A 26,234-nucleotide genomic window follows, 5' to 3' on the forward strand; every position below is an offset into this window, starting at 1 on the left:
TCTTCCTGTATCGTAAGGCGCTCAGTGGAGGCTGCCGTTCATCCGAGTTAGGATATGCCCAGTAGGGGCTTAGTGAGCACAGGGCTGAGTGAAGACTGAGTTAGATTGCCTGTAAGAGTTGATAGTTGAAGCATATTAAGTTTCATGTTGATAGAACACTCATGCAAATTAGCTTCCTACACAGGGCAAGGATGTGATCAGATTTTTGAGTACCAAATTTCTTGAGGACTTTTGAACATGCACTTAATTCAATTAAGAAAGAATTCTCCTGATTCTGAGACACAGGATGTCAAGCTCAAACTGATCTAAATGCATCCCTTCTGTGATTTCGTGTCTTGTCTTGTCAGAACTCTGAAAATTGCTATTTAAATTGGTAAAGACTTCCCACCCCCAGCCAAAGTCTCAGACAAGGCGTCGCCAATGATAATTCTTCCTCACTCACCTTGACCCACAAGGGCAAATGCACTTCCTGTTGAGACCTGGTGAAAAGCTGGAGAAAGGCACGGCAGCTCAGTTAGCTGGAGTCCCATGATGGTCACGTGGTCAGAGTTCCTGAGGCGCTCTGCTGAGGGCTATGACGTGGCCGTGCTGTTCTTTCCGAGGGGCGTAGTGAAAACGTTGCAGGTCTTACAGCTGCCGACAGTGAGATGTCCCATAAAGTCGCACTTTAAAAGGCACAGCTGGGCGCTTGGCAAAGTTCGGGAGGTGGATGGTGGCGCCATTGTGCAACAATGCAAATGCCCTCAATGCCACTGAGCTACACTCATGGCTCAGATCGGGGCTGGGAAGATGGCTCAGTTGGTAGAGTTACGCTGCTCAGACATGAGAATCTGTCTGAGTTCGCATTCACAGCTGGTGCAGTGGCGCACCTGTCACCCCAGTGCTGGGGAGGCAGAGATCAAAGGGTCCTGGTTCCCAGTGGCTGTCTAGCGTAGCTGAAACAGTTAACTTCAGGTTCAGTGAGAAGCTCTGTCTCCAGAGCTGAGCTGGGGCTGGTGAGATGACTCAGAGAATAAAGGTGCTTGTGCCCAATCCCAATGACCTGTGTTCCATCTCTGGTCATGGCGGAAGGAGGGAACCAACTGCCCTCCTACACGTGATGGGGGTGGGGGTATAGCTAAAATGATCTAGTATGCAAGAAACTGACAGTTTGATCCTTAGCATCATAAATAAAAAGAATAATTTTATGTAGTATGTACAAACATATATGAAATTCTTCAGATATAATGAAATTCACTGTATAAGTTGACTATTCCTTGCTAAAATACTTGGAAGTAGAAGTAATTTTGATTTTGGATCTTTGAAATATTGGCATGTTCTGGGCGGTAATGGCGCACGCCTTTAATCCCAGCATTTGGGAGGCAGAGGCAGGCAGATCTCTGTGAGTTCGGGGCCAGCCTGGTCTATAAGCGCTAGCTCCAGGACAGGCTCCAAAGCTACAGAGAAGCCCTGTCTCAGAAAAAAAAGAAAAGAAATGTTGGTACGTATAAACAATGGAATCTCTTGGGGATAGGACCCAAATGTGAACATGCGATTCCCTCCCATCACAGACACTGTATATACATGGACTGGCGGTAATGTTAGATTGTGCTCGTGTGTGCTACTGGAGTTCGAGTCCAGGGCCTGATGCATTCTGGGCAAGCAGCATAGTCCTGACTCCCTCAGCAGTCTTTGTCCAGCATTTTTAATATGCCCACATTTTGACTGTGACTCATCACATGAGATCAGCTGTGGCATTTTCTACTCAAGAAGTTTTGGGTTGGGGAACATTTCAAATCTGGGGTTTTGATGTTGGGAATGTTTGACCTGTAATAGAAACCATCAGCCTACCAGGTGGTCTTTTCTCCGGGATGAATAGGCAATGTTCCTACAATTAGGCACAAGCTGGAAACAGAAACAGGACAGAAATAATTGAGGCTCCCGAGTGTCCTATTTTCCATCTGCGAAGGGCACGCTGGCCCTGACAGCTCCGTGCTCAGTCCAAGGTTACATGGTGAGTCAGTGGCAAAGCCAGGAATAGCATTCTGGGAGCCTGACTCAGCCCCACCTTCTCGCTTCTGACTTAGGGGAACATTTTCAGTTTCCCAGTCTGCCCCTCACGGGGAGATGTTGAGTAGACATCTGGCCAACGCTGATCTGAGTGGGGATTCACACATCATCAAAAACCATTATACAACAAAAAAAGAATTGTTGTTGCTGTCCAGAACATGTTTGGGATCCAGGGTGCGGTACGCGCTTCTTAAGTGTGGCCCCCACCAAACTGTTGTCTCCATAGGGACAGAGACAGCAAAGAAACCAACTTGGTCTCCGACTTAAGAATCTGTAGTCTCCAGCCCAAATTCCTCTCGTGACTAACTTCCTCTGACAGATTTTACAATGGCTTTTCTCCCATGTCAGTCCTTTGGGAGTCATAACCAAGATGGATGTCTGTTTGCTCATTGGTTAAGGTTCGTGACTTACCCAGGGCGGAGGAAGGTTTGTATGTAGCCATGTATTTCTGTCTCTCCCTTGGGCTCAGCGAACCCTGACCATTACTTGGCTCTTTGATTGATCACGCCATCGACGCTCATTAACCGCTGAAATCACACCTGTTTGCCCACTAACTTTGTTCTTGAACATCGTTGTGGCCCATATTTGTTCAGTTGATCTTCTAAAACTGCCATCCTACCCAACTTTTTCTTCTTAGCTTTGACCATTTTTCTTGCTCACCGCAGTCGCTCCTGCTCCAGTTCTGTCAGGAGCTTCTTGTCACTCCCGTAAAGCTGCTGGACAGGTCTAAGCACATCGCCAAGTCGGCCTCCCAGGGGAACGCTGGCCCACAAACACACCTCCCTCTGCCTCTCTCTGGGCAGCAGACAGATGCCTTGGGTAACGTCCCATAGAGCACAGACATCACTTATCTGGTTATTTCTTGGAGAACCAGCAGATAGTTGATGTGTTTAGTCTAGAGAAATATTTTTAGCCCAGCTGTCACCAAGTGACCATTGTGCCCATGACATGTTTCCCTGGTTCCCGCTCACTAATTAATGCCCTAAAAATCGTGGAGGAAACTAAGGAAGGAAAACTCTTGAGCCTGAAGGGCTGCAACTGCCCCCTGGCAGCGTGTAAACTGCCTTCCTCTTTGTCGCTGTCGTGGGCTTTGTTGTTTGACTCTGGTATATTTTCGAAATTCCAGGCTATGCACTTTAGTGTAGTTACTTTTCTCTTTGTTGTGGCAAAACACATGACCTAAGCAGCTCGAGGAAGAAAGTATCTGCTTTAGCGCGCAGCTGCAGAGGAACCATCCATCTTTACTGGGGGAGGGTTTGGAGGCGTGCATACCGTGGCACACCATGGCAGCCGGGAGAATGTAGAGCAGGAGAGAGAGGAGACTTGAGGGCAAGATACAGTCCCGGTGATGTTCTTCTTCCAGGGGGCGCTGCTGCTCCATCAAAGGGCCCTCAGATCCCATTGCCCTGGGCCTTCCCAGAAAACTCAGCTTTGCTTCACTAATCTCTCCAACAAGTTGACCATTAAGTTTAGCCATCTTGCGTACTAAATGTGACTGGATAGGTAGACAAGGCAGATGGGAAAGTGTGAAAAACGCTGAATCGGAAGGAGAGAAGAAAGGACAGACAGAGACTACCAGCACCAAGCACTTATTCCCTGATAGAAGATATGCAAGCACTGTTCAGTTTGTCACTCAGAGAGTCGGGGTTTTACACCCACTCAGGAAGAAGCGAGGGCTGGGCAAGGCAATATGAGCAGGATTTAAGCCAGGATCTAGGCGATGGCAGGGTCCAGATTCAACTTACAATGACACAATGCCTCTGGCAGCTGTTGCCATTCAAATGGGAAGTAAAACATTGGCAGAAAGCAGTGAAGTAAGAGGGCCAGCCGGTCTGAGGCCACTGTGGCCCCATTCGGCTGGGGACTGGGGCATCTGCCTGGGACTGTTCGAAAGCTCCCAGGATGATCTTTATTTTGCTTTCTTAGCTTGCTTTCCTTTCTTCTGCAGAGAGTTTAGACCATTAGGAAGAGGTTCTGTGGGCCACCTTGGCTGTGTTTACATGACAACCAGAGGTTAGATGAAATGAAACGCATTTTAGGAAGGGGCCGGCTGATTTAGACTGTCAAGATTGGGGAGATTTTTCAACATACACTAGCTCTAGTATGTGAACCTGATTTTTTTCATTGGGTTTTACCAAATCCTGTTGCGCCCCTAGGCTCCTCTGTGTCCCCACACTGCAGATGTGTCCTCTAATTGTGGCTGTTTATGCGCTCGAGGACAGCGCTCCAGTCGGGCTGATGTGATTTGTCTTTGTGCAACCATACGGCCTGTGTAGCTTTCCTGATTATCCACTGAGGTCGTAGACACCCCCAGGTGGGACAGATGAAACTGATTCTCACTGCTTCGCTGTCAGCTCTCTGTATTTTGCTCTGAGGTACCAAAATGGCTTTCTTGGTAGCACAGGACAGGCAGGCCTGGACTTCCCGTACAGTGTGAGATTACAGGCATGTGCCTTCAGGAGAACCTTTAAACATTTTTAGCCATGCCCTCCTGACTTGGAAGAGCAAACCACCAGCAATTCTGGAAGGAGGTGAAGGAGGTGGTTTGATAAGGGGACTTCGGAGTCACGCCGGAAGTTGGGGAATGGGAGCCATGGTGGGAAGGAAGTGGCGCTCTGCACATTATCAAGCCTCCTGCCACCCCCTCTCCCTCCCCCTCCCAGCAAGCCAAGCTGCAGCAGCAGATGGACCTGCAGAAGAGCCACATCTTCCGCCTGACACAAGGGCTGCAGGAGGCGCTGGACCGGGCGGATCTGCTGAAGACGGAAAGAAGTGATCTGGAATATCAGCTGGAAAACATTCAGGTAAGGGCCAGCAGGGGGTGCTGCAGACAGCTGTTGCTTCCTCTTCCTCCATCTTCCTTCCTTCCCCTTTTTCCTCCCTTCTCCCCCAAACCTCCATTCCCTGTCTCCTCCCCTTCCTTTTTTTTCCTCTCCTTTTTTACCCCCCTTTCTCCTCCCCTCCCCCGCCCCATTGCGGTTGTCAGTGTCCTTCATTTGTATGCTGCCTGTGTTTCTCTAACATTAAATTATGAAATTTTACAAACACTCTTTAAAGTTGAAACATCTCTCCGAAGTATCCTCAATCTGAATCTCATTAATCAACAGTTCGCATTTTTACTCTTCATATACTTATTGGTTGCTTATTTATTTGGGAGGTCTGGCATGGGATGTGTGTCTGAGGTCAGAACAACCTGTGGAAGTCAATTCTCTCTTTCTTCCATGTGGGTCCTAGGATCCAGTCAGATGCAGGGCATCTTTACCCACTGAGCCATCTTGCTGGTCCCGTGTGTTTTTTCTTCTTGCCGTAAGATTGGGGCTAAATATTTCCCACCAGTGTTTCCTAAATATTACCCACCAGTATTTTCTAAATATTTCCCACCAGTGTTTTCTAAATATTACCCACCAGTGTTTTCTAGATATTACCCACCAGTGTTTTCTAGATATTACCCACCAGTGTTTTTTTGTGTTGTGTTTTCCTGCTTGACTGTTCATGTTCTTAATGTACTGAATTCAAACATACACTTCTGTCCAGCTCTGAGGTCATCTTTGTCTCCATGAATTTCAGGTTCTCTATTCTCATGAAAAGGTGAAAATGGAAGGCACTATTTCTCAACAAACCAAACTCATTGATTTTTTGCAAGCTAAGATGGACCAACCGGCTAAGAAGAAAAAGGTGAGTTAGAGTGCTGGACAGTAGGAGCAGGCAGCCCTGCTCCATCCCCCGTGACTCTGTGGATGCACACCACTGTGACGAATAATCACGCAAGCAGAAGAAAAACACACCTTTTTGTTTATTCTGGTTTGAGGACTGGGTCTTAATGTAACCGGAGTAGCCTTTGTCTTAGGGGAGCTGTTGATCAAGACTAGCAAGTTGCTCTCCTAAGGGAGGGATTTTTTTTTTTTTTTTTGCTCCTGCAGAGAAGGTAGGCCAGAGCATCTGCTGAGAAAATGGCTTCGGCATAGGTCGAATATTTGGTTCGAAGGTCATGTGTCTAGGACTCCCATGTGGGTCAGGTCATGTATAAGTGACTCCTGAGAGTTTAGCAGGTGGAATGTCAACCACACGGGTCTCCAGGACGACTGAGTCCAGGGTTTTTGCTTAGTTTTTATTCTTTGATCTTTTTCAAGATGGAATTTTGCCATGTAACTCAGGCTGGACCTAAACTCACAATGGTTTAGTGTTCTGAGTGCTGGGATTTCAGGTGTGCCCTGCCATGCCTGCCTGTCCCTTGCTGTTAAATGACTGACTTGGTGCAGGAAGTTGAACCGGCCTGGTTAAAACTCGATAGCTGTTGCCTTCACCGGCCCTGCACTCTCGGCTCTGAATTGTAACAAAGGAGAACCTGAATGAGAAGCCAGCCGTGACATTTGATACTCCACCTCCTTCAGCCGTAGTCTGGGGGGGCTGGAGCATGTGACGAGTCCAGTGTGAAGATTGCTCTTTATAAACAAGCCCAGTCCATGCCTCTCCCCAACAGCTGAAGCGCTCATCTGAGGTTGGCCAAATGTTCTGACTTCCAGAAAGGTCTCTAGGGGCTTGGCAGTTTCCTCCCAAGGGTCTTAGCACACTGTAGTGGCCATGGCAGCAGTTTTAAAGGGAAGGGCTTCATGACTTAGATTAGTCAGAAGAAGGGAATGCAGGGCCAATGCCCTTGATTGGCCTCAGTGTTCCTGGGTCACTGTTACTGCTGAGGGGTGGGCATAGAGTTCCAAGACTGCCCCTTGCTACGGTGCTGGCACGGGAGGGTTTTCTTGCATACCATGGTACCATATTTGCTATGCTCATGATACTTAATCTTTTTTTTTTTTTAATTTTAGCAGCGGACTGTTGTCTGGTTGTCATTGATGTAGTTAGGGCGTTTGCATTTGGTTTTCTTTCAGTAATTTTTCGTCAGATGGCGTAATTCTGCTTTTTTTTCCTCTTTTGTGTACAGTAAATGTTTCTGTTGGTATTTTTCTTTTTTAGTAAGCCCCTTGTTTTGATATCATTTTAGCATTCATTTTCAAATTTTGCTTTCTTTAAAAAAACAAAGCCCACCCCTTCCCCGTGTCTTGTCACCAAGCACCATGAGACAAGTTCAAAGGCAAGAACAACCTCTGAACCATAGCCACCGCTCCCAGCTCCATCCTCCATCCAACCTGATTGCATTTTTTGAGGGGAAAAGACTCTCGGGAAGTGACTCTCCTGTCTTGGGGATGCTAGAGGAAGCGGTGGAGGCAGCCGAAGCATCTTAACCCTCTCGGTGAAAACTTCCGCACCCCACTCTTTTTTTCAGCAGACTGGAATGGGCTGAGGCTCGGCCTCCCCTTCCTCCTCCCCTTCACATGCCATTTCCCCCACACACACTTCCAGTGAGTATGTGCCTGGCCTCGGTGGCTTGCTCCTCCTGAGTCAGCTCTCCTTTAGTTTGGGTCCAGTGCCAGTTTCTAGGAGTTAGGAGATATCTCTGTTTCCATTGCTAGGGTTTATTTAGTCGACGGAAAGAGGACCCTGCTTTGCCCACACAGGTTCCTCTGCAGTACAATGAGCTGAAGCTGGCCCTGGAGAAGGAGAAGGCGCGCTGCGCAGAGCTGGAGGAAGCCCTTCAGAAGACGCGCATCGAGCTCCGGTCTGCGCGGGAGGAAGGTAGGAGCTCTGGGACCCGGCGGAAGACCATTCCCCATGAGGCTGGCCAAGACCAGTTCAGCATGTCTGTCTGTGGCCAGTGTGTTTTCACTCCAGACGTGTCCCAAGTCTGAACATTTTGCAGCCTCCTCGGTGTCGCTGAGTTAGCACAACACCTGTCCTTTTGGTTTCTGGTCCTTGAAAGGCAGCCACGGGCAGCCTTCTTCGTCTAGTCCATTAGGTGGTCATGTCAACTGGCAGGCTTTGTTTTGCTGTCTCCGCAGCTGCCCACCGCAAAGCCACAGACCACCCACACCCGTCTACGCCAGCCACTGCGAGACAGCAGATCGCCATGTCTGCCATCGTGCGGTCGCCCGAGCACCAGCCCAGTGCCATGAGCCTGCTCGCCCCGCCATCCAGCCGCCGAAAGGAGTCGTCCACTCCAGAGGGTAGGCTCTTGTCGCCGTCTCTTTTCTACCATTGTAACAAAACATCGGAAATGGGGTAGGTTATAAAGAAAAGGAGTTTATTTGGCTGAGAAATCCAGGAGTGTGGTGCCAGCGTCTCGCAAGGGAATCTCGCTACACCTCAGGGTGGCAGAGGGAAGCGTGTGGCCAGACAGACCTAACCCAGGAACCCCAAGGCAGGCACGAGAAGTCTGTCCTCAGGACCCCAGTGTAACACTGCTAACGGTCTCCTTCCCCATCCATTACCCAGAACAGCTACTGTCAGTATTCAGCCCCATACCTGATATAAATATATCTCAAGAACACAAGTCAGCATAGTGGTACACACCTTTCATTCCAGCACCCAGGAGTCCGAGGCAGGCGGATCCCTGTGAGTTTCAGGCTATGACAGCGAACTAAGAAAGCTAACCTGTGTTTCTTAGGTCCGTTTAAAAATAAAATCTTATTGACCCTGTCCTGGACATTGCAGGCTGCTGCATTGTTTATTTTGTACATTAGTGCATTAGATCTGCTTCCTTCTGGCAAAGAACTGCACAGCGTTCCATGGTGTGCGTAGAGGAGTCCCCTACTAAAGGAGACCTGCTCTTGCGGCCACATGCCCCTTCTAGGACATCCTGTACCTCCAGGAGTGGCTGAGGGGTGAATTCTTAGGAAATGAATCAGTGGGGGAAAGACTGTGGGCACTTCAAATGTGACCAACTTGTGGCCAGTTATTATGACCACTACAGGGTAAAGGGTTTTCTCCTTTTGTTTTGTTTGTTTTTTATTTTGTTTTGCAAGACAGGGTTTCTCTTTGTAACAGCCCTGGCCGTCCTGGAACTAGCTCTTGTAGACCAGGCTGGCCTCAAACTCACAGAGATCCGTCTGCCTCTGCCTCCTGAGTGCTGGGATTAAAGGTGTGTGCCACCACTTCCTGGCAGGGTAAAGGGTTTTCTTTGTGGTCTCAAAAATACTGTGTCGTGCAGAGATGAAAAGGACGAGGAAAATGGTTTGGGGAGCAGAGTGGAGCTGTCGTTCAGTATCCTGGCTTCACCGTCAGGCTTTGTAGGCTGAGGATTTTGATGACATTGTCTTATGGCTGTGGCCATGCAGACCTGGGTGCGTTCCTGTCGCTGTATGTCCACTAGCAGGTGTCCTGCAAGCGTCCCTCCTGGTGTGTACGGCCCCCTCCTGGTGTGTACTGCCCCCTCCTGGTGTGTACGGCCCCCTCCTGGTGTGTACTGCCCCCTCCCGGTGTGAACTGCCCCCTCCTGGTGTGAACTGCCCCCTCCTGGTGTGAACTGCCCCCTCCCGGTGTGTACGGCCCCCTCCTGGTGTGAACTGCCCCCTCCCGGTGTGTACTGCCCCCTCCTGGTGTGTCCTGCACCCTCCTGGTGTGAACTGCCCCCTCCCGGTGTGTACTGCCCCCTCCTGGTGTGTACTGCCCCCTCCCGGTGTGTACTGCCCCCTCCTGGTGTGTCCTGCACCCTCCTGGTGTGAACTGCCCCCTCCTGGTGTGTACTGCCCCCTCCTGGTGTGTACGGCCCCCTCCTGGTGTGTACTGCCCCCTCCCGGTGTGTACTGCCCCCTCCTGGTGTGAACTGCCCCCTCCTGGTGTGAACTGCCCCCTCCCGGTGTGTACAGCCCCCTCCCGGTGTGTACTGCCCCCTCCCGGTGTGTACGGCCCCCTCCCGGTGTGAACTGCCCCCTCCTGGTGTGTACTGCCCCCTCCTGGTGTGAACTTCCCCCTCCTGGTGTGAACTGCACCCTCCCAGTGTGTACTGCCCCCTCCCGGTGTGTACTGCCCCCTCCCGGTGTGTACTGCACCCTCCCGGTGTGAACTGCACCCTCCCGGTGTGTACTGCCCCCTCCGGGTAGCACTGTGCATTCGTGTTGCGCCTTGCCACTTCCCGAGACAGGAGGGGGGCGGTGTGGTAAGGTGTGGTAAGGAGACCCCAGCAGAGCCGAACTCAGGTGTCTTCTGAGCTTTTCTCCGTATGGACTATGGCCATGCCTCTCACCAGGTGACTTATATGGGGGATGGAGTGGGGTCAGCCTCGTTAACAGAAATGTAAGACTCGTTTCTCCAGACATAAAAAGTTCTGAACAAAAGGTCATTCACGAAAAAACTGGGCATAAAAGAATTCTTTACTCAGTTCCTAATAACAAAAAGATTCTGCTGTTCACAACTCTGACTTTTAAACTGAGTTCCATGGAAAGCATTAGATACGTGCTTTCACGACTAAATATTTACAAATAATTCACAAACATTTTTAGGGCTGGGCTAGTGGTAATCACCTTTGCTTCCCCCATTCAGGAGGCAGAGGTAGGCAGATCTCTGCCTTTGAGGCCAGCCTCGATTACATAATGAGTGAGGTCCAGGCCAGCCAGGCACTGGCTGCATAATGAGACCCTGTATCAGACAACAATGATCCCCAGCCATAAATGTTCACAGACTTGGGTGCCACCACACAGTCATCCTTCTATCAGGAATATGTTCTTAAATTGAGTAACTATCAGGTCATCGAGGTCTTACTGACTCATATAAATCTAGATGCATCTGCGATGGCTACAATAATTTTACGATTCATGATTTAACAGCTTAATGAAGATAAAATTCACATGCTCTAAGAATCACCCATGTGAAATGTATAATTCAGTGGTTTTAGTATACTCACAGTGCTGTCCGATCATCGGCTCACTAACTTGAGGACGCCCCTGATGACCTCTGATCTCTGTCAGCAGTTATTCCTTATGTCTCCTCCCCCACCTCCACCAACCACTAATCTCCTTTATTTCTCTGTGGATTTGCTTCTCTGGGTCTTTCAAATGAATGGGATCACACTGCCTGCAGCCCTTTGTGCCCGACTTATTTTCCAGAACACCATGTTTTTGAGCGCCACCCACCTTGTAGCACACATCAGCACCCCAGTTCTTTTCTTTCCGTGGCTAGATACTATCTCATTGTTTGGTTGGCGCATCTCGCCCATTACGTCACTGAGGGCTCTTGACTTAGTTCTGCTTTTTGGCTGCCGTAAGTTGTGCCACTGTGTGCAATATGCAATTGGGGGTGTGTGTGTTTTCTGTCCTCTCGGCATACAGCTAAGAGCGGAATTGCTAGATGATGTTTGTAGTGTATTTTTGAGGAAATGTCCAACTGGGTCCCAAAGTAGCTGTACCATTTTCTGTTCCCACTGGAAAGCTCAAAGAATGCACATTCCTCCACATCCTCCAGACCTGGTTTTCCATTTCTCGAATTCTAGACTTTTCCACTACCCGGCACCTAGCTATGGTTTTAATTTGCATTTTTCCTAAAGCCTAATGATACCTTGACTCTGTTCAGGTACTTTGGGGCTATTTTTCCTCTTTGGGGAACTATGTAGTCAAAGTACCTGGTTGTAAGAGCTCTAATAGATTCTTATACAAACCCTAACCAGAGACTGTTTCTCCCATCCTTTGGATTCTCTTTCCACTTTCAATTAAAATTTTTTTCCCTTCAGAATATAATCGGCGTCTTAAGGAACGTATGCACCACAACATTCCTCACCGATTCAACGTGGGACTGAACATGCGAGCCACCAAGTGTGCTGTGTGTCTGGATACTGTGCACTTCGGACGTCAGGCATCCAAATGTCTCGGTAAGCACAGCAGCCATGCGTCTGTGCCGGGCACCTGCGTGTCTCCGTCCGTAGAATCTGTCAGGTGGAGGCGATGTTTTAAACTGTCATGTAATGCATTCAGAACCAAAGCTTTTCACTTCAGTGGGAGGACACTATTTTTTTTTCCCTTGTTAAAGCAATGACTTCAAATGGTGGCTTCAGCTCATGACTTCTAAGCTGATATGTAAAATGCTTCCATCTTTGTTCATCTCTCTTCCCTTTGTGTCGGGCTGGTGTCTCCCCTCCTGGCGTGAACTGAACATGCAAACATGTTTGTATACACAGCTCATCGTGGGCAGCCTAGACCGAGGCCAGGACAATGGAGTCGAGGGGAGCAGCTGCTTCCCTGGCACCCGGGAAAGCACAGGGATTACTTGTGTGCTCAGCTCCACCTGCAGTCGTTCTGTTCTGGGGGTGGAGGAGTGTGTGGCCCGCGGAGAGCGCCATCAGACTGTCCCTTGTTCTCTTCTAGAATGCCAGCTCATGTGCCATCCCAAGTGCTCCACCTGCTTGCCAGCCACCTGTGGCCTGCCTGCTGAGTACGCCACACACTTCACCGAGGCCTTCTGCCGTGACAAAATGAACTCCCCGGGTCTCCAGAGCAAGGAGCCCAGCAGCAGCTTGCACCTGGAGGGGTGGATGAAAGTGCCCAGGTACCATTGTAGGGTGGCCTGGACTCAGGTGCTGGCCTGGAGGGCCCACATCTGCTCCCACTCTCCGTCTCTTCTAGGGAAGTGTCTTTGAGGAAGCCCCTCCACCTTGCTTCCGCTTGCCCATCTTTCTTTTCCCAGGAATAACAAACGAGGACAGCAAGGCTGGGACAGGAAATACATTGTCTTGGAGGGGTCAAAAGTCCTCATCTATGACAATGAAGCCAGAGAAGGTAAATTAATGATTAAGGGGGAAGTCATTGCACGCGGTTAACCCAGGTCTTCCAGTGTTGGCGTGAAGGCTTTGTTTTTAGTTTTTGGTTTTATTTATTTATTGTTATTTATTTATTTTTTGGGACTGCCTCACAAGCCTTCTCTACTTTCCATTTTTCAAATTAAAAGCCAGATGACTTCTCTAAAGGTTATTGGTGCGATACTCAATCTATAGGTCTCCCCCTTGAAGAACCCGCAGGGTGCTGCCCTGAAGATTCCACCTGCTAACACACCAGAGAACTTCCGCCTCAGTCAACTAGCCCATAAATCTGCATCGTCATCACAAAGTTGACTGTGCCCCTCATCTGACACACTTTATTTTTTTTATCTTCCCTCTCTGCCTTGTCTGCACCTCATTCCTTCTTTGTCCTTTGCAACTCTTTACATGCTTCTCCTTCTCTTCTCGCTCCTGCTCTGCTCTCTCCTCCCCTCCCCTCCCCTCTCCTCCCCTCCCCTCCCCTCTCCTCTCCTCTCCTCCCCTTGCCTCTCCTCTCCTCCCCTCCCCTCGCCTCCCCTCCCCTCGCCTCTCCTCCCCTCTCCTCTCCTCCCCTCCCCTCCCCTCACCTCTCCTCCCCTCTCCTCCCCTCCCCTCTCCTCCCCTCGCCTCTCCTCCCCTCTCCTCCTCCCCTCTCCTCCCCTCTCCTCTCCTCCCCTCTCCTCTCCTCCCCTCGCCTCTCCTCCCCTCCCCTCTCCTCTCCTCCCCTCTCCTCCTCCCCTCTCCTCTCCTCCCCTCTCCTCTCCTCCCCTCGCCTCTCCTCCCCTCTCCTCCCCTCACCTCTCCTCCCCTCTCCTCCTCCCCTCTCCTCCCCTCCCCTCCCCTCCCCTCCCCTCCTCCCCTCTCCTCTCCTCTCCTCTCCTCCCCTCGCCTCTCCTCCCCTCTCCTCTCCTCCCCTCGCCTCTCCTCCCCTCGCCTCTCCTTCCCTCTCCTCCCCTCCCCTCTCCTCTCCTCCCCTCTCCTTCTCCCCTCTCCTCTCCTCCCCTCTCCTCTCCTCCCCTCGCCTCTCCTCCCCTCACCTCTCCTCTCCTCTGCTCTCCTCCCTTCCCATCCCCTCCTTTCTCTTCTCTTGTCTTCCTCTCCCTCTTCTCTCTCTCCTCCTCTCTCTTCTCTCGTTCTTGGTCCTGTTCTTTTGTTTTTCTTTCCACCCTTCTTTGCATCAAGCTGGACAGAGGCCGGTGGAAGAATTTGAGCTGTGCCTTCCTGATGGGGACGTATCTATTCATGGTGCCGTTGGTGCTTCTGAACTTGCAAATACAGCCAAAGCAGGTGAGTGGGATCCAGAGGAGCCCTGCCCAAGAGGTGGACTGGGTTTGACAAATGGAGAGGGGCAGGATAGAGATGTGGCAGTTTGCTCTGCCAAGACCTCTGTCTAGTCCCCCATCTTAGCAGGAACTCGAGTCCCAGGGCTTGGTGGGATTCGGATGCCATGACATTATCCCTGCTGGTGAGGACAGGGGAGGCATCCACGACCAATCCTGTGCTCTCTGGAATCTTCTAGATGTCCCATACATACTGAAGATGGAGTCTCACCCACATACCACTTGCTGGCCTGGAAGAACCCTGTACTTGCTAGCACCCAGCTTCCCCGACAAGCAGCGCTGGGTCACCGCCTTAGAGTCTGTCGTCGCGGGTGGCAGAGTTTCTAGGGAAAAGGCAGAAGCCGATGCTGTGAGTATGCCCGTGACCGTCAGAGAGTGTGTGGCTGTGGGCGCTGACTGGAGTGATGGGGATCCCACTGCCTGACTGGGTTTCCTGACTCCTTCTGAGGACCACTGGCTACAGCTAGGGTGGTAACCAGGTTTGTTGTGTTGAAGGTGCAGGCTGTAGGCAGCGGTGGGATATTTCTGCATCTCCCTCAGCAGCCCTGCAGGGCAGGGGGGAAGCTGTGGAGTCTGCCTGGAATAGCCTTCCTGTTTACTCAGTGAGGTCCTTGAGTTGCGAGCCAGTGAGCACCTGCACTCCAGGAAGCTAGCTGTTTGTGGCCTCCTCAGCTGCCTCTGCAGCATCCGCTCTCCCACTTACCCTTAAGACACTGGAAGCATCCCTGTGCTCTGATTGGCATCACTCCTCCTGGATGCTCACAGTGCTCGCTGCTCATTGGTGCGTCCTCCACCGAGGACCAAACAGCACTCTGCAGACACTTAGCAGTGGGAACATTCTTCTCCGTGAGCCTCCTGAAGAGGCGTGTTTAGATGAAGTGTGTCTCTTTCCACTCATGAGCCTTTTGCTGAAATGTACATTAATATGTGTACAATAGGCCCGTGGCTGTACTTCCTGTGAGCGGCGGCCTGTGTGGGCTGAGGTAATGCGGGCTAGAAGCTTGCCTTGCTATGGACGCCCCTGCTTGGGTTCTTGTTGCAGCTGAGGTGGGGAAGGGGCCTTCCTAACAGCTTGGTAACCCTCTAACCCTCCACAGCTTCATCTTATTTCCCATCGCAGAACAGCTTTCTGTGCCTGCATCACCCACTCCTGTGTGTCTGCACAGTGTTGTGACTCTGAAGCTAATTAACAGCTGCCCTGGAAAAACCAACAAAACCATTCTGCCTCTGGGGCTTCAGTCAAAAGATGGGGCCAGAGCTCGGGGTTGCGGCTCAGCTGTCGAGTACTTGGCCTGGCACGTGTGAGGCTCTGGTCCAGCGTGTGCTGCTGAGCTTGACTTTAAATTTCCGTCTCTGGATAGTTTGGTTGTAGACAGTTCTTACTCCTCTGTCTCCTCTCTTCTATTTTCCCCTCACATATGGGCAGAAATTACTTGGAAACTCTCTGCTGAAGCTGGAAGGTGATGACCGACTTGACATGAACTGCACCCTGCCCTTCAGCGACCAGGTACGTTGCCCGGGCCCTGTCCCAGTGACTGGCCATAGTCACACACCGTCAGGATGCATGGGTAGGGGGTTGGCTTTGCTGCTGCTAAGCACAGCGATTATATCTGTGGTCACGTGACTTATACTCTGTCTCTGGACTTCACCCTGGCAGGTGGTGCTGGTGGGCACCGAGGAAGGGCTCTATGCACTAAATGTCTTGAAAAACTCCTTAACTCACATCCCAGGAATTGGAGCAGTCTTCCAAATTTACATCATCAAGGACCTGGAGAAGCTGCTCATGATAGCAGGTGGGTGGCCTGGTCACAGCCTCTCTGACTTAGCTGCCTTTCAACCTGGAGATATGCAGTGGACTGGGTCAGCAGTGCCCCTCTTCCGTGTGACTCTGATGAGCCCTTTGCCCACATTTGGTTCCCCGTCAGTGTCCAGTTTAGCACAGTCTGGCACTCTCAAGGAACGCTGTGCCACTCTGCCCAGTGGAGGATGCTGAATTAGTTTTCATTGCTGTCGTGAGGTACCTGAGACCAGGCAACTGATGAAGAAAAGAGGTTTGTTTACCCCCCAGCTCTGGAGGTTCAGAAGTCCAAACGGCATTGTGCCGGTACAAACTTCTCCTTGGCTGCATCATCTCATCCAGCTAGCGTGGCAGGGGCATGCTGGGAATCAGTAGGCGATCACCATACAGGAGCACTGGGTCGGGCTAGACTTGCTTCTTTGCCAGATCTCTCACGGACTCCGGGGAGCTGCCTTCTGAAACCCAAGACCTCCCTTGGACGCTGGACCTACCTGGTTAATTTTATGTGTGTGTTTGCCCACATGTATGTAGGTGCACCCTGTGAGTGCAGTGCCCATGGCCTCAAAGTCTGCTTGAAGTCCAACTTTGTTGTTCTTTTTTAGATAGGGTCTCAGGAAGCCCAGGCTGACCTTGGACTCCCATCCTCTCTTTCCCAAGCAGAGGAATTCTGGGAATATTTCATTCCGCTGGCCTGCAGGCCCTTTGTTGTAGTTGCCTCTCCCCGCTGTGGACCATTCCCTCCCGAGAGCTTGCCTCCTGCGCATGATCGTGACGTGGCTACTTATGTTTATGAACGCTCAAGCCCGACCTCTGGGTTCAGCCAACACATTTCACACCTCTTTCCCTCTCTGCATATTTTACCATTTGAGCTAATGTAGGAATGTCCCCACAAACTTGTCTGCATGTGAACCCATGGGCCGGGGCCATTCTGTCACACGTCAGTGCAGCATCTTTTATTTTGTTAACTTCATTACTTGTTGACAATAGTTTTTGTTTGTTTGTTTATTTTAATTTTTGACGTGGGTAGTGGGGTGTGGTAGTGTACGTCTTTAATCCCAGCTCTTGGGAGGCAAAGGTACTGCAGCCTGATCCAGAGATAGCCAGGATACTCAGAGCAACCTTGCTTTTAAATTTTGTTTGTTTGTTTGTTTCCAAGACAGGGTCACACTGTGTACCTCTGGCTGTCCTGGAACTTACAGGCTGGCCTCGAACTCAGAGATTTGCCTGCCTCTGCCTCCCAAATGCTGGGATTAAAGGCATGCTTTGCCACCACTACCTGGTTTAAACCTTGTCTTTAAAGAAAAAGTTGAGCTAGGTATCTCAGGCTGACCTTGAATTTTTTAGGGTTACCTTGAAATTCCAGTCCTCCTGCCTCCACCCCCTGAAGGCTGGGGCAGCGCCGTGCCCACCACCACCACATAGTGATTGGTTCTCGCCGCTCCCTTTGTCTCTCACAACATGGACCCCCTCACATGGACCCCCTCATGGTTCCCTAACACATCCTTTCTTCCATGTTCTCGGAGATTGCCCAAAATTCAGCCAACATTCTTGCTGTTTCATGCCTGCAAAAATTTCCCTATTCCCCAAGAAGCTGAACCGAGAAAATCAGCTGCTTTCATTTCCGCTCTAAAGCCTGGCTGATGATGAACATGTCGGTGATGTTCCTTATCTGAACATCCAGAAATGTTCCTCTGTCTGAATCTTTGGGTGTCACCATGGTGTCACCGATGGAAAAATCCCTACTTATCTCATTTGATTGGTCTCAGACAAAATTCAGGACAACACCTCCCTCCCCCACCACACACACTACTGAATGAAGTTGACTTTAGGTTCTAAGGGGGCTATGGCACATAGCAGAATTTTGTATGTAGAGTTGGACCCTATCCCCAAGGTATTTCGTTATATACAGATATTCCAAAGTCAGAAGCCCCTTCTGCCCCACTCATCTTGGATAAAGGGCACTCCCTGGCTCCTCCACAGAGCTCCTATGCTTTCTGGTCGTGGGTACTCAAGTTGTCTTTGGTGGCATTTATGGCCTCCTCTTGACCACAGCTCTTGCTTTCTGCAGGGGAAGAGCGGGCCCTCTGTCTGGTAGACGTGAAGAAGGTGAAGCAGTCCTTGGCACAGTCGCACCTTCCCGCCCAGCCCGACATCTCCCCCAGTGTGTTTGAAGCCGTCAAAGGCTGCCACTTGTTTGCCGCTGGCAAGGTAAACTCCCCTCACGGTCTTTGCTGATGGAATGTTCTGGAAACCAACCCTGCTCCTCTTCCCACCAAAATTACTGAGTCAGCCTTGAACATTGGTTTTCAGCACGTGCACCAGGAGCGCTTGGCGTCCTTTTGGTAGTGAAATAATTTGGGTGGATGCAAAGTTTGCTCAGGCTTCGAATCTGAAGGAAATGTCTGAGGAGCAGGAAACAAATGGCGGAACTCAGGGTTCTAGAGTACGTAACTATACACCGAGCCTCTTGAAAAGGACGATGCAGGGACCAGTGCACTCAGGAGGCAGAGGCAGGCAGGACTCAGAGTTCAAGGCCAGCCTGGTCTACAGAGCAAGCTTCAGGCCTGCTAAGGTGTATAGTGAGTCCCTGTCTCAAAATAAAACACAAACAACTTGGGGATAAAAAAGCAATACAATATGGAACCCATGTCTAAACTGAATGAAAGTGTGCTTATTACTAGAAACGTACAAAATCTAATTTAAGATATTTATTTGGCAGTCCCTCGGTGCCTGCCAGGGATCGGTTCTGGAACTGCCACTTGCAATATAGCAGAATGCAAAAATGTTCCAGTCCTCTCTGCTGAGCACAATGATGGGGTCTCGTACTTTCTTCCCAGCCTCTGTCATCCATAGAGGGCCTCACTAGCTTTGGCTGGCCTGGGCCTTGCTATAGAATGGATTCTCTCATTTCGCCTCCATGCGGGGTCCCAGGGATGGAACTCAGGTCACCAGACTTGTGCAGCAAATGCTCTCATCTGCTGAGTCGTCCTGCAGATCCCATAGCTTTCATTTCGATTCTGTTCCTCCCTTTCTTTGGGGGTTGGTGGTGTTGCTTTGAAATCCAATCTCATACTATAGTTCAGGATGGCCTCAAACTCATGGCAATACTCCTGCCCCAGCCTTTGAAATGCCAACGATGTGGGCATGAGTGGCCATGCTCAGCAATTTTATTTATCTTCAAAGAGGTACAACTTTGGGCTGACAAAGGCGGCTCAGCTACACAAGCCTGACGATCCAATATTGATCCCTGGAACCCATGTGAAAAGCTGGATGGCGGATTCCCTAGAGCCGGGGAGAGTCCTCTCCTTGAGTTAGCCTTCCCCAGTTACATACTCTAGCACTTCCCAAGACACACCCCACCCCACCATGCTGGGACCTTGAACAGTTAGGGCAGAATTACACACAAATGGTCAGGAGTGGTGGAGTCCCACGCCAGGGTTCCGTGACACTCCTCGTCCCCTCGCCTGCAGGTGAGTGTCTGCAAGCAGGCACAGCTGATTTAATGAACTTTGTGGCTCTTTTGCTCAGAGTGCAGGGTGGGAAAGTTGTCCTCTGACCTGTGTCCATACAGCATGGCACGCACATAGACGTGTATTGTACATGTGTGTACATATTTGCACACTTACACTTTAGCAGCAGTTTTATGGAGATGAAATTTCATTTAACATTTTTATTATTTTATATCATGTATGTGAGTATTTTACTGGCATGAATGTCTGTGCACCACATGCCTGGTACCCATGAAGGCCAGATGAGCCCTGCGACTGGAGGATGGCCAGTTGTGAGCTCCCATGAGGCTGTGGGGAACTGCATCCCGGTCCTCTGCAGGAGCAGCCCGCACCTTCGCAGCAACATCAGCTTCCAGCATCACCTTTAGACTTTGTCTGTCACGGCATATTTTTTTATTTATCATTATCTTTTGCCTTTGTCTGTTTTCTTCTTTCATTTAATTTCCCCTGACTTTTTCCTATTGTTATTCCAGGTTCTTAGTTCGCTGGATTTCATAGCATTTCCTAATACCAGCGCTTCAGACTGCTGTTTTAGCTGTACCTTGTAACTTTGATGTGGGCATTTATTTTTGATTACATTCCCATATATTTTAAATATTGTTCCTATGAACAATGAGTTACTTAGAAATGTACATGTTAATTTCCAAAAATACCTTTTAAAAACTATAAATCACTTTTATTTTATTGTTTAAAATATTAAAACCCATTTGAAATGTGCATATAGATTTTAAAGCCTCATAATGCACTGTATACAGCCTCCCAGAACAGCAGTATGAATAATTTACATTTTTCCTCTCTGTTCCTTCAACTGCTGACCGTCAGTTGATGGTTGTGTGTGCAATGGATGTCTTTTCACTCTTGGTGAAAGATAAAAGCCTGAGCGTAAGAGGTAGAAACATCTTGATATAGAAGGCCGTACTATAGACCCTACCGAAACCTTGTCCCTCTAGATGCAAAGTGTATTCCTTATTTGCTTGTGTCTGTGACCAAATCCCCAACCAGGAGAATTACAGACGGACGGATTTCCCATGGTAGTCAGTCCCTCACGGCAGGGGAGGCATGGCAGCCAGAACTCACACCAGTGTGGATCAGAAGGCCTGAGATGCTGGCATCCTTCAGGCTTCCTCCTTCCTGCCCTTCCTGTAATGGTTATTGTTAGTAGCTAACTTGACGTAGGAACAAAGCACACATGCATTCTGAGCGCTAGCGCGCATGCGGTCTAGCGCATGCACCTGTCTCTTGCGCCTTCCACCTCTTCAGCTAGCCACAGGTTGCCCCAGGGCGAGCCCTGTCTCCCTTGCCTTGTTATTTATGTCAGAGGATTTTGTCACAGGGACAGAAAAGAAGCTGTGCCTCTGCTAACCCGCCCGGGAAAGGCTCTGCTAACCCTGCCTGAGGTGCATGTCCTCTGTGATTCCAAATCAAGTTGACAGTGGAGATGAACCACGTGACAAAGCTGTTTACAACCTACTCCCTACCTTCCTCACGTCACCCTGTCCTCTCCCATTCAGGGCAATGTCAAAAAGTCCGTCTCCACCCAAAGGCACAAATATATGAACTGAGGTGTCACATGGCCCGCTAGACCATCTCTGGATCCCAGCTAAGGCAGTGAGTCTCAGGCAGGGGTGATTCAGTCCTCAGGGGACATTTGTAACGTCTGTAGACAGTTTTGATTGTTACAACTAGAGGGTGCTATAGACATCTGATGACCAAGGCCATGATACCCTCATTACGCCAGTGTACAGACCATCCTACTCCTCCATCACAGGATGATCTGGTCTGAAACATCCCCAGTGCTGAGACCAAGACTCTGCTCCAATCACACTCCTTCTCTAGGTTTATGCAGAGCTCCGATTCATCCGATTCATGACGGTGACGCGTTCTCTTTCTTGTCCCCCCCCCATGGCCTTCTAGATCGAGAATAGCCTCTGCATCTGTGCCGCCATGCCGAGCAAAGTCGTTATCCTCCGCTACAACGACAGCCTCAGCAAGTACTGCATCCGGAAGGCAAGCTAACAGCCCAGCCTCCCCACCCCCAGGGCCTGCACACGGGCCCCAGCCAGGGTCGTGCACACAGCAGGCTGTGTTGACTCTCTGCTGCCCAGAGCATGGCCCTGTCCTTCCTGGAAGAGCCAGAGCCTGTGGTAACCAGGAGAGTGACCCTCTCGCTTTCCTTTTCCTGTTGAGGATCTGGAGGTGGATGGAGGAGGCATCTTTTTTTGAGCTGACAGAAGCAGCTTTGTCTTGGTTAGCAGTCTCCAGCAGCATCCGCCTCATCTCCCTCAGTGTTCAGAGGTCTCTGGGGATAAGGGACAGCCGTTGCTGGCTCTGTTTGATTCTCCTCAGGACAGAGTGCTGTGTGGAGGAGAAGCATTCTGACCTTTAAGTTAACCTCACATCTGGAGAAGGTGTTTCCTGGCCCCAGACTAAGTGTGCTGTGGTTCATGCCTGGTCACATCACGATAATACTCAGAGCATAAAAAGATATGAGTTATGTGTGTAGGTGGTTGTTAGTGAAACGGGCTCACGGTAGGCTTGTCAGCCAGTGTTTGCTGACTGTCTGTGTAGCCTGTGCATTGGGGATGGAGCTGGCTACCTCAGTGTTTTCTGATTGGTAAGTGAGAAATTAAGACTGGGAAAGAGAAAACCTTTGGTTTTCCTACCCTCTCCTAGTAGGGTCCTGCGTCTGTTTCCTCACGCTTGGCAGGGAGCCGATGGATACGTTTTCCACGATGGTGATGATTAAAGTTTGAACTGCTGGCTTCAGGCAAACTTGATTCTGGGCCATCGCTTTAAGAAAGCATGCCGGTTACGTTTTGTTTTGTCTTAATGATATTTGGATTGGCCTAGAAATGACTACAAATAATGAGTCAATTAAGACGGGAATGCAGGGATACTCTATGGATAATACAGTCTCAAATTAGAAACCAGCAAATTACAAACTAGCCCAAAGGAGGACGCCGAGGCCAGGCATCCCTGCTGCCAGTGTTAATCGTTGGTGTGGCATTCCAGTCTTCCGCCCCTGGAAGAACGTTTTGTTGGTGTTTTGCCTGTCTGTGGAAATGGTGTCTCACCCGTTTGGGACTTGCAGTTCCCCCTTGTTTTCTGAGGCTGCCTGGGCTGGTATAGAGCAACAGTTATTAGGTAGAAGCAGGTTGCACGTCATCTTGGCAGGCATAGATGGGAGGCTAGAGGCTCAGGCAGAAACAGCCGTGGAGAGGAGGTGTCCTGTGTCATCTCTGTCCCTCTGTGCCCCTCATCTCAGGAGATAGAGACCTCCGAACCCTGCAGCTGTATCCACTTCACCAATTACAGTATCCTCATTGGAACCAACAAATTCTATGAGATCGACATGAAGCAGTACACACTCGAGGGTAGGGCCGCGTGTGGTCTTCCTCCCCACCCCACAGGGCTCGGGCCTCGAGGAGGGAGGCGTGGGCACTGTTCCTGAAGCCCCACCTCACCTGCCTTCACAGAGTTCCTGGACAAGAATGACCACTCTTTGGCGCCTGCTGTGTTCGCATCCTCATCCAACAGCTTCCCCGTGTCCATCGTGCAGGCGAATGGCGCCGGGCAGCGGGAGGAGTACCTGCTTTGCTTCCACGGTCAGTCCCCAGCCTGGGCCCCCGCGGTTCCCTTGGTCGGCAGGGTGGGTCCTGCCAAGGGGCAGAGGATGTTTGCCCAGCGACATGGAAGCCCTCGGTGGCTCTCCCTCCCTTTCATCTTTTTGTCACTCACCTTCTTCCTCTGGTTTGGTTTTTGCTACTTTTTCTTTTGATACTTGTTTTAAGTTTTTCTTCTTTTTTAATCACTGGGTGTTTCTTTCCCCTTTCCTGTCTCTGACTTTCTTCCTCTTCTGTCTCCTGTCTGTCTGTCCATCCATCTTCCTTCTTCCCTCTCCCCACTTCCTTCCTCCCCTTTGCCTTAGTCCTCTTGCTAGAATAAATTTGATTGATGAGATAACTTTACTTAAGAAAATCCTCATTTTAATTTAACTGAGGTGATGGTTCTGCGGAAGCCGGCTGGCTATAACAGTCCGGTTAAATCTGGTCAGTTGTCCCTGGGGTTTGTTCCTTGTTCTTCTGTCATAGCATAGGTGGCCTCTGGAGCTAACACCTTAAATGTTCTTGACACCATACAGAATTTGGGGTGTTTGTGGATTCTTATGGAAGGCGTAGCCGCACAGACGATCTCAAGTGGAGCCGCTTACCTCTGGCCTTTGGTACGTGAGGTACCGGGTTGGGGTGCGGGGCTCCTATTTGCTGAACCATGTCCTAGGAAAGAGCTGTGTGGAATTCTTGGCTTCAGTCTGCTGCTAGAGTATTCTAATGGACTTAAGTATTAAGTATTAGGTATTTACCTAATGTGTCTGTGGAAAATGTGTAAGTCAGGTCTCCCAGGCCGAATTCCAGCCTGTGAAATGTTTACGATCTCAGGATACAAAAGAGAATATTCCCTGTGGATGAGAAGTCATTCTCAAGGCTGTGCAGTGCCCCTGAGTTGAACACACATTAGTTAATTCTGACTAGGCAGAGCAATGAGGTCACATGCATTCATTCTGTAAGAAGAAACACTGTGGTAAGCATCCTTGAACTGACACTGAACACACAGGTTGTATCCTTGGGTTGTAAGTGTCTAATTGTAGAGTGGATCCAAGAACAAACACACAAACATGCAGGTCCATAAGACAAGACCGTGTGGATATTCTACAGCACCATCATGGCCGAAAGGACACACACACACACACACACAGACACACAAGGTAAATAAATAAATGTTAATCCATTCTGAAACTTGGTGGTTTATAGCAACATGCATGTTACCCATGACTCTGGGTCAGCTCAGCTCTGCCCCTCATGATGTCAGTGGGGTCCGGAACAAAGTGCAAAACCAGCCTCAAAAACAAGGAGAAACAAGGTTGCTTTTCTTGCTTTTCCTTTTGCTGGCCAAGGGGATAGGGGTCACTCACTCTGCTAGAGACCATCGTTCCCCTCTATGTAGGTTCTTCAGAGTATAAGCAAAAGTGTCATGGCTTGTCACAGGAGCAGCAGTGAGGACCAGCTTTCCTCTCTGGAAGAGCAAGATCTGTCCTGCCCTCTCTAGTTTCAGTGACGCTATCACATAGAGATGAGTTTTACCATATAGCTGGCATGGTGGCACACACAGGAGGGTCTGGAGTTCAAGGCCAGCCTGGGCTACATAGGGAAACTCTACAAAATGAGACAAATAATAACAATGACAAAAACCCACAGCAAAATCTAAATACCTATCTTATAAAGTTGGAGGGGCTTGAGAGATGGCTCAGCAGTTAAGAGCACTGTCTGCTCTTCCAGAGGTCCCTGGATTGAGTTCCAGCACCCACATGGTGGCTTATAATTGTCTGTAACTCTAGTTCCAGGGGACCTGACGCCCTCTACTGGCCTCTGAGAACATCATGCACAGACATACATGCAGGCAAAACATTCATATTTGGGGAGGGCAAGATCTTTAAAATCTTACCGAGTAATGGTGTAAACAGCTCCACAGGAGACATCTCACCCGTGTATCCATCTCTATTGTCTCCATCTCGTTGCCCCAAAGGGAAGAACTTGGATGAGTTTATCGTCTTCCCAATGTTTTATCAAATACAGGCATCCAATAGACGTCTCCCCGTCCTGAGTGGCGCGCTCCTGTATCCTGAAGTTGCCTTGGTTGGGCAGTACACTGTTGTAGGTGCAGGCCTTTCTGCTGTGTCTCTTACCTTGGGCAGAGCTTCCTAGGGGCACTATAATTTACCTGACTAACTCCTGGGATAGAGTTATTCCTGACGCTGTGGCTTGGCACTGAATGAACCAAGCCCCTGCGATTATGCCGTGTGGGGAAGTAGTCGTGGGGTACCGGCTTCCCGGCCACTGGTCTTTTTGAAAGTCTTGATTTTCCTTCTTCTATCCTCCCTCCCCCATCTTTGTTTTTGTTTTGTTTTGTTTTTTCCTCACGCTCCTCCTCCATGGTGACCCTGCAGCCTACAGAGAACCTTATCTGTTTGTGACTCACTTCAACTCACTGGAAGTAATTGAGATCCAGGCACGTTCCTCCCTAGGGTAAGCATTTTCCTCCATGCTCTGAGGACAGGTTTAGAGGCAGGAATGCCATGCAGCGATGGAGGTAAACAGTAATGATATCTCCTCTCCTGTAACCCTGCAGGACCCCTGCCCGAGCATATCTGGAAATCCCAAACCCACGCTACCTGGGCCCTGCAATTTCCTCGGGCGCCATTTACCTGGCCTCCTCTTACCAGGACAAGTTGAGAGTCATATGCTGCAAGGGGAACCTGGTGAAGGAGACCGGCACTGACCAGCACCGGGTGCCCTCCACCTCCCGCAGGTACTGAGCCTCCCTCCCCAAGACAGTGAAGAGCAGGGGGGACATCAACCACACTTTAGCTCCTAAGCATCTCAGGTATTGTGAAGGACTCCCCGGTCACAGCGGCAGGGGACTCCTGACGTCGCGCCAGGGTGTCTTCAGTGACTCTGCTGAGAACAGTTCACAACTTAGACTCTGTTGCTTTGGTGTGTGTGTCTCTGTCATGCTAGCTGCTGAGCCCCACAGAGATGTGTGGCCCCTCCTTCATGCTGCTCCAGCCCAGTGCGGTAGCGGGGCAACTAGAACCCGAGTTCTAGTCCTGATGGGCCTGCAGCCTAGACTTGGGACCAGGATGGACTTCCCCAAAGAAACAGCAAGGGAATGACATCAGGAGGGCAGGGAGGCAGGACATATAAGGGGCCGTGGCTTCCTAGCCCCTCAAGGCTTCTGTGGAGCCTGAGAACTTTTTTTTGTTTTGTTTTGTTTTTCGAGACAGGGTTTCTCTGTAGCTTTGGAGCCTGCCCTGGAACTTGCTTTATAGACCAAGCTGACCTCGAACTCACAGAGATCCTCCTGAGTGCTGG

At 50.1% G+C, this 26,234-nt stretch overlaps 1 protein-coding gene across 17 annotated transcripts in view; it reads left to right on the forward strand.

Moving 5' to 3' along the window:
* The window catches only part of Cit (citron rho-interacting serine/threonine kinase), a 176,924-nt gene that overhangs the window by 141,485 nt on the left and 9,205 nt on the right, over nucleotides 1-26,234 (forward strand). For 7 of the 17 annotated variants that reach the window (XM_075981753.1, XM_075981762.1, XM_075981832.1 and 4 more), the window contains 19 exons: nucleotides 4,713-4,853; nucleotides 5,617-5,724; nucleotides 7,515-7,677; nucleotides 7,941-8,105; nucleotides 11,603-11,740; nucleotides 12,234-12,414; nucleotides 12,553-12,644; nucleotides 13,844-13,948; nucleotides 14,181-14,350; nucleotides 14,940-14,984; nucleotides 15,428-15,508; nucleotides 15,659-15,794; nucleotides 17,868-18,007; nucleotides 21,223-21,315; nucleotides 22,574-22,682; nucleotides 22,785-22,913; nucleotides 23,450-23,530; nucleotides 25,310-25,388; nucleotides 25,492-25,671. In XM_075981753.1, the coding sequence (XP_075837868.1) occupies nucleotides 4,713-4,853; nucleotides 5,617-5,724; nucleotides 7,515-7,677; nucleotides 7,941-8,105; nucleotides 11,603-11,740; nucleotides 12,234-12,414; nucleotides 12,553-12,644; nucleotides 13,844-13,948; nucleotides 14,181-14,350; nucleotides 14,940-14,984; nucleotides 15,428-15,508; nucleotides 15,659-15,794; nucleotides 17,868-18,007; nucleotides 21,223-21,315; nucleotides 22,574-22,682; nucleotides 22,785-22,913; nucleotides 23,450-23,530; nucleotides 25,310-25,388; nucleotides 25,492-25,671 (2,336 nt within the window). The remainder of the gene's footprint in view (nucleotides 1-4,712; nucleotides 4,854-5,616; nucleotides 5,725-7,514; nucleotides 7,678-7,940; nucleotides 8,106-11,602; nucleotides 11,741-12,233; nucleotides 12,415-12,552; nucleotides 12,645-13,843; nucleotides 13,949-14,180; nucleotides 14,351-14,939; nucleotides 14,985-15,427; nucleotides 15,509-15,658; nucleotides 15,795-17,867; nucleotides 18,008-21,222; nucleotides 21,316-22,573; nucleotides 22,683-22,784; nucleotides 22,914-23,449; nucleotides 23,531-25,309; nucleotides 25,389-25,491; nucleotides 25,672-26,234) is intronic. The other 10 variants (XM_075981804.1, XM_075981822.1, XM_075981840.1 and 7 more) reach the window with 3 other exon arrangements.

This window comes from Microtus pennsylvanicus, chromosome 1, assembly GCF_037038515.1.
Source record: "Microtus pennsylvanicus isolate mMicPen1 chromosome 1, mMicPen1.hap1, whole genome shotgun sequence".
NCBI lineage: Eukaryota > Metazoa > Chordata > Mammalia > Rodentia > Cricetidae > Microtus > Microtus pennsylvanicus.